Below are 12,599 nucleotides of genomic sequence, written 5' to 3'. Positions count from 1 at the left end.
GCACAAATCACATGACGTATGACAAGGAGCTCTTCGAGGAATTGAGAAACACTGAAGTCAAAATAGTGAGGATTGAAAATGATGAGTACTTGGAAGTCAAGGGAAAAGGCGCATAGCTATTACAAGCTATAAAGGTACAAAATTCATTTCAGATGTTTTGTTTGCACCTAAATTGATCAAAATCTCCTCAGTGTTGGTCAGTTACTGGATAAAGGCTATAAAGTGCTATTTGAGAATAAGCAATGCTTGATCAGAGATGCTAATGGCAGAGACTTGTTTAATGTCAAAATGAAGGGAAAATTTTTTTATCTTAATCCAATGGAAAAGGAGCAAATGGCTTTTAAATCCAGAGTTAGTGCCACTGAGACTTGGCACAAGAGACTTGGGCACTTTCACCATCGAGGATTGCTTCAAATGCAGTCAAAGAAGCTGGTAGAAGGACTTATAGACATTGATGATGATCTACCTCATTGTCGATCTTGCAAATTTGGGAAACAACATAGACAACCCTTTCCTAAACAAGCCTGGAGAGCCTCGAATAGCTTGTTCATACCGATCTTTGTGGTCTTCAGAGAATGCCATCGTTAAACGGTAACCTCTATTACATAGCCTTTATTGATGATCTAACAAGAATGTGTTGGATTTTCTTATTGAAATAAAAATCAGAAGTTGCTGGTGTGTTCTGGAAATTCAAAACCAAAGTTGAGAATGAAAGTGGATGCATGATTTAGATTTTAAGATCTGATAATGGCAAGGGGTACGCTTCAGAAACTTTTAATAGGTTTTGTGAAGAGGCTGGAATTGAGCATCAGTTGACGGTGCCATACACTCCATAACAAAATGGAGTCAGTGAAAGGAGGAACAGATTCATAATGAAGATGACTCGGTGTATGCTTTATGAGAAGAATCTTCCAAAAGGCTTTTAGGAAGAAGCTGCAAACACTGCTGTGTTCTTGCAAAATCAGATTTCAACAAAAGCTGTGAAGGATTAGATGCCATTTGAAGCTTGGTAGGGTTACAAACCTTATTTAAAGTTCCTTAGAGTGTTTGGTTGCCTGTGTTTCACTTACATTCCACAGGTCAAGCGTGATAAGCTTGACAAAAAGGCAGAAGCTGGCATTTTTGTTGGGTATAGCACTGTATCTAAATCTTACAGAGTATTTCAACCACACACTGGACATGTTATTGTGAGCAGAGATGTTTATTTTGTTGAAAATGAGCAATGGAATTGGGAAGACTCGACCAAGACGAACCAAGCTTCTAGTGCACCAGATCATTTTACCATTGGCAGCACATTAGAGGAGCTTGAAGATGAAGGGCAAGATGTTTTGGCTGATGATACACCTGTCAGAGGTACAAGGCTGCTTTCCGACATTTACCAAAGATGTAACGTAGCTATTTGTGAGCCTGCAGGGTATCATGATGCAAAAAACAGTCAACATTGGATGGTTGCAATGAAGAGGAGCTTTCGATGATTGAGAAAAACAAAACTTGGGAGCTGGTTGATCAACCTTTGGACAAAAAGATAATTGGAGTAAGATGGGTGTTCAGAACGAAACTAAATCCCAATGGTTCAGTTAACAAATTCAAAGCAAGACTTGTTGTGAAGGGATATGCACAAGTCTTTGGAGTCGATTATTCAGAAACATTTGCACCTGTTGCCAGGCTTGACACTGTAAGGTTACTGCTTGCTCTTGCTGGACAAAAGAACTGGAAAGTTTTTCAGTTAGATGTTAAATCTGCATTCCTAAATGGAGTCTTGCAAGAAGAAATCTTTGTCGAGCAACCTGAAGGTTTTGTAAACAGAGGCAATGAAGACAAAGTTTACTTGCTGAAGAGGCTCTGTATGGCCTAAAACAGGCTCCACGAGCATGGTATAGCAGAATTGATGATCATTTGGTGGGCATTGGCTTTCAGAAAAGTCAATCTGAGCTCACACTATATGTAAAGCATGAAGGTACAAACACTTTAGTCATTTCTCTTTATGTAGATGACTTATTGATTACAGGCAGCAATCTCGATCAAGTTAATCAGTTCAAATTGGAAATGAAAAAGGTCTTCGAAATGACAGATCTTGGTCTGATGTCTTATTTCCTTGACATTGAGATCAAACAATGCCAAGATGAAGTGTTCATCTGTCAAAGAAACTATGCAAAGGAGATACTTAAAAAATTTCTTATGGAATATTGAAAAGCAATGAGCACTCCTATGAATAAAAAAGAGAAGCTAATCAAAGATGATGGTTCTGCCAAAGTCATTGAAGCTGAGTTTAGGAGTTTGGTAGGTTGTCTAATGTACTTAACAGCAACCAGACCCGACATCTTGAATGTTGTAAGTATTCTCTCTAGATTCATGCATTGTCCTAATGAGACTCACATGAGAGCTGCAAAAAGAGTTATCAGATACATCAAGGGGACCTGGAGTTATGGAGTGAAGTTTTTAAAGCACAGGGAATTAAAGTTAATTGGTTTCTCTGACAATGATTAGGGTGGCTCAACTGATGATATGAAGAGTAACTCTGGTTATTGTTTTTGCCTTGGATCAGGCATGTTCTCTTGGAGCTTGAAGAAGCAAGAAATTGTAGCTCAATCCACTGCTGAGGCAGAATTTGTGGCTGCAACAGCATCAGTTAACCAAACTCTCTAGTTAAGGAAGATTCTTGTTGATCTAAACATGGAGCAGAAGCAAAGCACAGAGATTCTAGTTGATAACCAAGCTGCCATTGCAATCTCTAACAATCCAGTCTTTCATGGGAAGACTAAGCATTTCAACATCAAGTTATTTTTTGTTCGAGAAGTTCAAAAGAGTGGTGATGTGTCTCTTTGTTACTGCAAATCTGAAGATCAAATTGCAGATATCTTCACCAAACCATTGCCACTTAGCAAGTTTGAAAGCTTCAGGAAGAAACTTGGAGTTTGCAGCATCTAAATAAAGAAAGTGTTGAGATCACATGTTTAAAATTGCTGCCATTTAATTTTTTGTTGCTAAGTTTGAATAATTCTCCTTTACTTTAGGAGCTTAGTTTTACGATTTGTTTGGTTTATTGTTACCAGATTCTTAGCAGATTTTTAGAACCTTTTTTTTTCTATTTTTAGTCTTCAACTTTTGTATTTAAGTCATTGAGGAGCAAATCCATTATTATTTCAGTCTTCAATTACTTTCTATCTTAAAACTTCCTTTCTCTTCTTTTTGCTTCAAATCTCTCGATCAATCATCAAAGTTCGAGTTCTAATCACCAACATATGCTAACAAAAAAGAGAAGTTATGTGATCTGTACGTGTCAAATTCAGTTGTCATTTCTTGAGTCACTGTTCCCAAAACTTGCCTCGACATATTCTTCTTTATTGATTGTGTGTTTTACCATCTTGGAAATAAGTAGCTACTTGCATTTCATTATGTATGAAGGTGGGCATACTATAGGATAGGGAAGGGGTTGCAAATGCTAGAACCTTATACATATTAAATGTCACCTTTTAAAACTAAAATACATGAACCATGTTAAACCTTTATTTCTTAACAGCTATGTACTTCAAGCATTACTATGTATCGGCTCAAGTATTACCTGAATTCCATGTTGTGGTAGAAGGGTGAGAATAGGTATTGGAGAGTGGACATAGGCAGGGGAGAGGGTAATGGTGTAATGTTGTAGAATCATGGAGAGAGCAACCTTTGTTTCTATTGATGCAAATGTCATACCAACACAAGATCGAGGTCCCAATCCGAAGGGAATAAATGCAGCCGCAGTGTAATTGGTAGCTTTGGCAATCCCTTCAGCGAATCTCTCGGGTTTAAAATGATGCACATCATCTCCCCACAATTGAGGGTCACGGTGAAGTCCAATATTTAGAGGCAGAATATCTAATTTAGCAGGCAAGACTAACTTTCCCAATTGTACTTCTCTTGCAACTGTTCTTGCCAAGCCATTTGGCGGACCATACATTCTTAGAGTTTCATTGATGATCATGGTCATCTGTTTAGGAAATAGACAAATATGTTAGATTGCATAATGTTGATGGCTATTTGAATTCCCAGTTAGATAGTTTTCTTACTATTTTGAGTTTCGCAATGCCTTCGAGATGTGGATTTTGGTTACCAAATATGTCAATCACCTCTCTTCTCGCTTTTTCTTGCCAATCTCCATGGATTGCCAAATGCAAGACTATCCATGCAAGTAAGGAATTAACAGTTTCTTGTCCAGCAAAATAGAATGTTTTGCATTCAGCTACCACGTCTTCCAATGAAATCCTGTTTTTCGCATCCGAATCATGATAGGCATTTAGAAGTAATCCAAGAAAATCACTGCCGAAGCTATTGACTTCTCCATTCACAGCTTTGTCTTCTCTTTTCTTAACAATCTTCATCAGACGATCTTTTATTTCTTTTGAAAGTTTTTCAGACTCTAGCAAATCAGCAGATTTCCACAACTTGCTGCAAAAGCAAACCAGGGTCAGCTATATATAAGGAGAAAACCAAATCCATGGGGAGTGAAAGTCTAAAAGTTGCATTCAAAAGCTAGTTGAAATCAAGGTAAAAGTTGGGATTAATTAAGCTTAGAGGGAAGATACCTGATCAAAGGAATTCTAGTCTTGGAAAGATTTCGACTCATAATTACTGTCAACTTTCTCAAGATGGCAAATATCTTCTCCCCTTCCATGTAATTGCTACCAAATGCTGTTCTGGAAATCACTTCTGAAGTTAATAACCTAAATTCTTGGTACACTTCAATCTCTTTGCCTTCTTGGCCTTTCCACTTTTCTAGCATTGTTTCAACACTAGCAATTATTGCTGGAGTCATGTTCTGCCCAAACAATCCTCCAATATGTAAGTAGTAGTGACATATATAATTGTCAACACAAAATCATGATTTCAAATTAAAAAATTTGACAAATAAACACCTTTTCAAACTAAATCTTATTTCAAACTAGATTTTAATCTTTTTTAAATCTCTGATTTAATCTTTTATTTTACAACATCAAGTTTAAAATTGACCTCTTAAGTAGTAAACGGTGTTAAATTTTTCAAAAGTAGGTTTTTACTACACTTTTTCAACGTCCATAATAAACTTATCCTTAGCTAACAATACAAAATTTTACCAAAATATTGTAGTCTATGTATAATTCTTGTAAATTAATTACACCTAGTTTATATATTTGGAAGACTTACCTTTAGGCTTTCCCCATGGAAAGTGTGATTGGCCAGCTTCCGATGCTTTGCCCATTTTCCCCCCTCAATGAATATAAGACCATTCCCCAAGAACTTCCTACCAATATCTGAAAGTTTCTTTTTCTGAAAAATTTGTTCACTATTTTTCAGAACCTCTTTGACTAATTCAGGCTCTGAAATCACCAATTCAGGTCGAGCACCGTTCCAATGAACAAAATTCTTCCCTAATAACATGAAAAGAAAAAAGGTCTACCTTTTCTTAGAACTACAAGTTATAAATCATAGTGACAAAAACAAGCATGGATCTTACCATATCTGTTGGTCCAGGTGTAAATGTGTGGATGTACTTTGGGAAATAGATCATCTGTCAAGCCCACAGATTTGCTTAAAGCTTTTTGTTTCATTTTGGTAACTTCCTTGTTGTTGCCATGGATGAATCTGTAAGGAGGTCCTTTGATCCCCTCTGAATTCAGCATATGCTGAATACGGAGGGGTATCCATAGGTAATCATAAAGTAACTTTATTAAAGCTATGAAGAAGAAACAACATGGAGCAAGAATTAGAAGCTTCATCAACGCATTCATTTTTCTTGTCTAAACCAGAACCATTTCCCCCTTTATTATTGCATAAGGACCAAAATTGCGTTTGCAATGACGCAAATGGGTGCGTTGTACGTTCAGAGTAGCTTGGCCGTATATATGTGAGAAATTAATATTATAAAAGATAATAAATTCTTTCTTGTTTTTTTTTTTTTTTAGTAAGAGTAGATTTTGAAGCTATTTTTGCATTTCTACTTCTTGAAAAACTTTCTCCCATTATTTTATTCATTCTGTCGCATTTGTTTTACTTTGAATTTGGATTTAAGTGAGAATTTAAATTTAATTGAATTCACTGTGGTCTTTTATTTGTATCCTTCAGTGGCGGATTTTGAAATTTTTATTGGGAGGTCGAAATTAAACTGTATATTTTTATAATAATAAAAAAATAAATTTATTATTTTAATAGTCTATATCTTTGTAATTTTTAAAGGGTTAAATTAAAATTTTCTCATCAGTAATATTTTTTTCACGTAATTTTAATTGAGATCTTATTCTGAATACTGTAGAGTTATACTCACTGTTTTAAAAAACTTGCAACTTCAGTTGCATCCAACCATAGCAAGCTTTAGATAGAATTACCATATTCTATTGCTCAAAAATAGATCTTTCACAGTTAAATATTTTGCTTTCAACCCCTTAATGGGGATGATGACAAAAGAAGATTACAAAGATAGTCACAATAAATTCATTTTAATAACAAGATTAATTAATAACTCAATCCTCCTTTTTTTAATCCTTTTAAAATAGATATTTATAGCAATAATGATTCATATGAAATATAAGATAAATATCTTTATATGATCCATTACAATGAATATCTTTTAAAACCTATGGATTAATTATCACAATATATTAATAAATTAGCTCTTCCGAGTCAGTAGACTAATTTTGTACTACAAAATATTTGAATAATATTTGTTTATTTCAGTACCAAATAAGATAAATATTTTATATCTGTAATAATAGAATTCATTTCAACATTCTCATATCATTCCTCAAAAATATTAATGAAACAAAATATTTGATATACGTATGTGGCCAATAATATTTCATATCATATCGATAACATAAGTTATCTTTACCCTTTGAAGAGTTATCTTTAGAACTCTCATTGTTCTCTTATTTATTACTATGTTCCCACTTTTAGTGGTCTGTGATTATATATTTTATTTTCTTTATGTTTGTATTCACTTCAAGGAATGCAACAAATCTAGTAGGACATACTTCTAAACGCCTCCATTGATTTTTTTATTTCATAATCACCATCACAAACAGGCATAGATTTCAAAACAAAATCTATCTATTCATGTTGTTATGATTAGTCTTCAATTATAATAAATATGATATAATAAATTATAATAATATATACGAGATTCTTTAACATCATTGTTACCACCACGGCTATTATCACGAGCACTATTAATTACAAGTAGTAAAACAATTTGTTTTCGTAATAACATTTATAATCTAATAGTAAAAAATCATTTAATAAACAAAATCAAAATGTTTGTGTACAATGCTTGAAAGTTATCTAATACACATTGTACCAAATTTCAATACCACATATATGTTATAAAGTCTTTGAAGCTTCTAATCAAATATTTATAAATTCAATTTAAAAGATATAATACAATCATTCAACATTAGAAAGTTAGTAAGACTCAATAGATCAACTATGGTAGGTTAATAACACTTTCCACTATAATTTTAATCAAATTACAAGAATATTTAATGACAGAATTTAACAATCAAATATTTAAACATCTAAATATTATTTTAGTTTAAAAGAAACCTTAAAGTAATAATACTTTTTTTCATAAAATAAATTTTCCGAAAATCAATAAATAAAGGAGAAAAACATACCACGGATTATATAAGTTTCTTTGCATAAAAGGACATAAATAAAATTTAGAGATTTAGTGTACCTAATTGGTTAAAAGCTCTAATGATTACCCATAGTGTGCGCAGCAGCTCTAGGAGGCAATCGGCAACAATAAATTTTTGGATATTTTTGTGACTTATGGAGAAAAATAATTAAAAAGAGAATCGTGCTAATAACGTGTTATAAAATAAAAGACAAAGAATAAAGAACAAGGAGAATGAGAATGAGAGTCAGATAGCAAAGAGAGAGCGTATTTTATTAATGACTCAATTAGAATATTTACAAAGCCTACTTCTAATGACTATTATAATTTAAAGTACATCAAAACTTATATTAGTCTTGATGGACATCCACTTAGTAATATATTCATAACACTATTTAAATAGTGACATTTTTAATAATAATTATAACTATTTATTAAAATAATCATATCTCTTAATTATTAATCGATAGATACAATTATAATTTTTTAATAATTATTAATCAATTGATAGAAAGAGTCAAAAGTTGGTTGCTGATTGTTTTAATAAATCCATCACTCGTGTAAGTTTATTGTTATTAGTGGATACTATTTCTAGGAGTTGTTGGTAGCATTAATTTCTATTTTTCAACTATATTTTTAGCTCATTTAAGTTTGAAAACAGTTTATGCAAAATTAAGATTATACATCAACTTTTACATTATTATAATTATATTCTTTAAATTTAAAGTTGGAATAAATATATTCCATTATCAAATCTATTGAACATCTAAAAAATTTAATGAACCAAGAAATTTTAATTGAAATAAAATATTAATAGTTTTACAAATTTCAAGTTAGGTCACATAACTACAAATTTTCAAAAATAAAATGACCAAATGTGTAATTTATTTAACTACTATAATTTTTAAAATATATATTAAAGGTTCTAAAATATCTAAAAGGTTTTCTTTTAAAAAAAATCAAAAATATGAAAGAAGTAAAAACTCTTTGAAATTCAATAAAAAGTAAAGTGAAAAAAATTGAAGATTATAAAAGTTTCTCAAATTTTGAAGAAATTTTTATTTCATATTTAAAAAATTATGCAATGTGAAATATGAAAAATAAAGTTGTACTTCTTTCATAAAATTATTTTCATTTCTAAAATTAATTTTCTAAAGAAATTATTGAAAAATTATCGTGAATTTGCAATTTACTCTTTTATTTTTATTTTTAAGAATTTTATCTTATTTTTGAATTTAAAATGTAAGTCTACTAGATAATACTGCTAAAATTCTTTCTTTAAATACAAATATTTCACAAACATCATATTTTGTTACATAACTATTAAATTAATAATTTCTTTTAATTTTAAAATAAAACAGTTAACAAATTTAACAATATTAACGAATAAATAAATAGGATGAATAACTATTTAAAGCCAAAACTTACAATTAACGGCGTGTAACTATGTTGAAAATAAAATGGCCTTGGCGCCATATAGACAACGTATCGTGGCAAACACTAGAATCGGCATCTTTACCACGTGGGTCGATTTTAACACGTTTATTATTTAATGATATTTTTTGAATTCTTCTGGAAATTTAGTTTTTTTTTTTATACTTTTACTGTCAATATAATAATTAATTTTAATGTATTTAAATATTTTTTAAGTGTTGATTGAGTCTTTAACTCAATTGATATGGGTATGTTGTCAATGTAGGAGGATATGCACTGAAGCGCATTATCTTCCTTTTTATGAGTTTGGGAGCGGTTATGCTTAGTTTTAGATATTGTGTTAAAAAAAATATGATCAGAACTTGTAATAAGATTATTCAAAAATTATGTCAAAATTTAGTTTAAATTTTCTATTAGGATTCTATCATTCTAAATTTTGAATTGGACAAATCGTTTTACCGTTCATTTTCGGATTCATGATTATCCTATTTAATTATGTCATTTTCAATGTTTGAACGTACATTATTTTCTTAAAAGTGTGAAATGTAATATATTTGAGATTTTTAAAAGAATTTTTTAAATTTAAAATAAATTTGAAAGAAAATCAAAACATGATAGAACATTGATTTTAAAACTTGAAGGTGAATTAGATAAGAATAGTGGTGAGGATGGAGATTTTAGAGAGAGAATGCTTCATTAAAAATAGTTAATTCAACTCTTAATAATTAAGCTAATTATTGTTTATTAATGAAATGTATTCAACATTGAGTGATGTATTATAAAATATCAATTTTAAAAGAATTTTTATAATAATTCTTTATAAAAATAATATATAAATATTAAAAGTTAGTGTGAGAACAAATAGATATTCTTTTCTAATTATACCAATTTTTATTATTGATTATTTCTTTTCTACACCCAAGTGATCTATTTGTTTAAAAAGTCAAAAAATTTTTATGATTCTATATCATGAGTTGCAAAAACTTCTGGATAGGTATCGTACATCGAAACTAAATTCTTTCTAATTAAAGAATTTCGTTCTAGGTACTCTTGAACAATTAAGAGATTCTCAAGAGAAAATACGAGATTCTGCTTTTGGAGGCAACATTATGGGGTGGTGGTCTTGCTTATGGGGTTAAATCAATACGTTCTAAGAAGAAATATTTGAATATCAATATCATTGATATCATTGATCTCATAAATATCGTACCAAATCTCATCAATCGAACCATTATTTTGAGAGATACGAGATATCTAAGTCATACAAGTAATTAGATCTATTTATTGATAAGAAAAAAAACGTGAACAATGATTGGATTGAAGGCAAAATAGAACCCCGTGAAATCATCTTTCCCGCGAAGTAAATCCTTGCCCACTATGCAAGAGGGTAGCAAGTTAAAAATTGTGTTCTGGTAGGACATATATTTCTATTACTATGAAAGTCATAAATGAAGTAATTAATTGTGGGGTTACCATTATCTTGTTTGAAGTGACGAATCTTGTATGTGTTCCTAATAAAAGAAAATAAATTTGTCAAAATTTTGATGTCTTAAATGGTCGTAGAAACACATAAGAGCTTGAATAGAATTGAAAAAGAGATGTAATTCCAATTTCTTCCGAAATGGTAAGATCTTTGGCGCACGAAGAAGGGGTTGATCTGTGTTATCTTGACTTGGTTTTGATTTCTCTACTTTTTTTTTTTAAGAATACCGCTTCTACTTTTATCGAATTGAACATGTTGAGGCAAACCTTCTTCATGTAAAACTTGCTTGATTTAGATCAGAGAATCATACGGTTTTATGAAACCATGTGTATATGACTCGAATATCTAGTCAATCCTATTTTTGATAGGAGCAGTTGACAATTTACATACAATACTTAGTTGGCATTCATAAAAAGTATCTACTAAATTATGAATTCAATACATTTTGTTTAGCAGAAAGGTGGATATTCCACTTATACAAAAATTTCGTATAAAAATATAAATGAATTAATTAAATGAATTAACATATTTATTATTTAATTTAATTTAATTTAATTCATCTTTAGAACTATTCATAGTCCCTCCCCATCCTTAATTAAGAGGATAATAACTTCAGCGCACTCGAACTCGCATTCTCCTGCATGCCAATGCCAATCGAGTTAAGACTCAATCGGTGACTTTAGATAACTTGATATTTGAATATTTGTAAAAAGAATCATATTATTACAATTTGATGATTTTAACTTGTTAAAATTATGTTTTTGTGGAACCAATGTATCCTCATGTTCGGTTTATGATCCAATGAGACTAACTTTTTTGGGGTTTGTGATTATTCCTTCAAACAATGTCGTCCTTAAAATTGGAACTTGAGTTCTCCCCTTGATATTGCAATTATCATTCCACCCAACGCTTGTTGGTTACTCTTTTAAGATTTTAAGAATATACTTTTTGTTAATATATTTTATTTGGATATCCTATTTTAGCTATAAGCTTGTTAAACAACTTTTTAAAAAGTAAATTTTATATTATAGATAATATAAGCAGAACCAATCTGAAGATTATCATAACCTTAGCCTCACACAGTCACTTAACACACATTAACCTTTTCTTTCCGAATGCTATAACAACTCTCGACCATCTTCCAACTGAATGCTTAAATGGGCTAGGAATAGCAAAAAATATAGTTTAGGAAAAGAAAACAAAGCACCAAGGTGGATTAGCTTAAGTAGTCTATTAGAACTAAATTTATCAGAAACTTGCAACCTCATTGCTTGCTAGAGTGACTTTAGGATGATAACACTGCAATTCAAATGAAATATGAGCAGAATGGTGAAGTAAAATGCACTATAATATAACTGTTTACTTGCTGGAATATGCGCCATATGAAGGATGTATTGTTTAATCACATGTTTTACCATCTAAGGAAACTAGCAAATGCATAGATTTCTTTTTGTTTAGAGGAGGGCGTAGCTTAGGAATAGGGAAGGGGTTGTTAATACTAAAAACCCCGGATATCTTAAATGCTACCTCTTAAAGGTGAATGTTGGAACAAACAGAGTTGAATCCCATGTCCTTAGCTGTTAGTGTACATCAATCATTGTTATGCAGTGGTTCAAGTATTACTTGAATTCCATGTTGCGGTTGAAGGTCGACAATAGGCATTGGTGAGTGGACATAGGCAGGGGAGAGGGTAAAGGTGTAGCGTTGTAGAATCATGGAGAGCACAATCTTCGTTTCTGTGGTTGCAAAGGACATACCAACACAAGATCGAGGTCCTAATCCAAAGGGAAAAAATGCAGCTGCATTGTAATTGGTAGATCTGGCAATCCCTTTTGCAAATCTCTCTGGTTTAAAAAGATGCACATCATCTCCCCACAGGTAAGGGTCATGGTGAAGTGCAATATTTTGAACCAGAAGATCTATGTTAGAAGGCAAGACTAGTATTCCCAACTGCACTTCTCTTGCAACTCCTCTTGGTAGGCCATTTGATGGACCATATAATCTTAGAGTTTCATAATAATCATAGTGATCTGTTTGCATAACAGGAATATGTCA

The 12,599-nt window shown here is 31.4% G+C and overlaps 2 protein-coding genes across 2 annotated transcripts; both read right to left on the bottom strand.

Moving 5' to 3' along the window:
- Positions 1-3,311: 3,311 nt before the first annotated feature.
- On the bottom strand, positions 3,312-5,832 carry LOC105796535 (cytochrome P450 CYP749A22). Its single transcript, XM_012626281.2, has 5 exons — positions 5,474-5,832; positions 5,164-5,387; positions 4,566-4,798; positions 4,050-4,428; positions 3,312-3,970 (listed from the first exon to the last, which is right to left on the bottom strand). Exons 1-5 carry the CDS (start codon positions 5,745-5,747, stop codon positions 3,530-3,532), a joined length of 1,551 nt encoding a protein of 516 aa, XP_012481735.1. The 5' UTR covers positions 5,748-5,832; the 3' UTR covers positions 3,312-3,529.
- Positions 5,833-12,015: 6,183 nt separating this feature from the next.
- LOC105796547 (cytochrome P450 CYP749A22-like) lies at positions 12,016-12,599 on the bottom strand. The gene has a single exon (XM_052627964.1). The coding sequence runs from the start codon at positions 12,582-12,584 to the stop codon at positions 12,135-12,137; it is 450 nt and encodes a 149-aa protein (XP_052483924.1). The 5' UTR covers positions 12,585-12,599; the 3' UTR covers positions 12,016-12,134.

This window comes from Gossypium raimondii, chromosome 3 (genome assembly GCF_025698545.1).
Source record: "Gossypium raimondii isolate GPD5lz chromosome 3, ASM2569854v1, whole genome shotgun sequence".
In the NCBI taxonomy this organism is placed as follows: domain Eukaryota; kingdom Viridiplantae; phylum Streptophyta; class Magnoliopsida; order Malvales; family Malvaceae; genus Gossypium; species Gossypium raimondii.
Note: the sequence above shows the minus strand (reverse complement) of the source record. Positions and strands in the feature narration are given on the sequence as shown.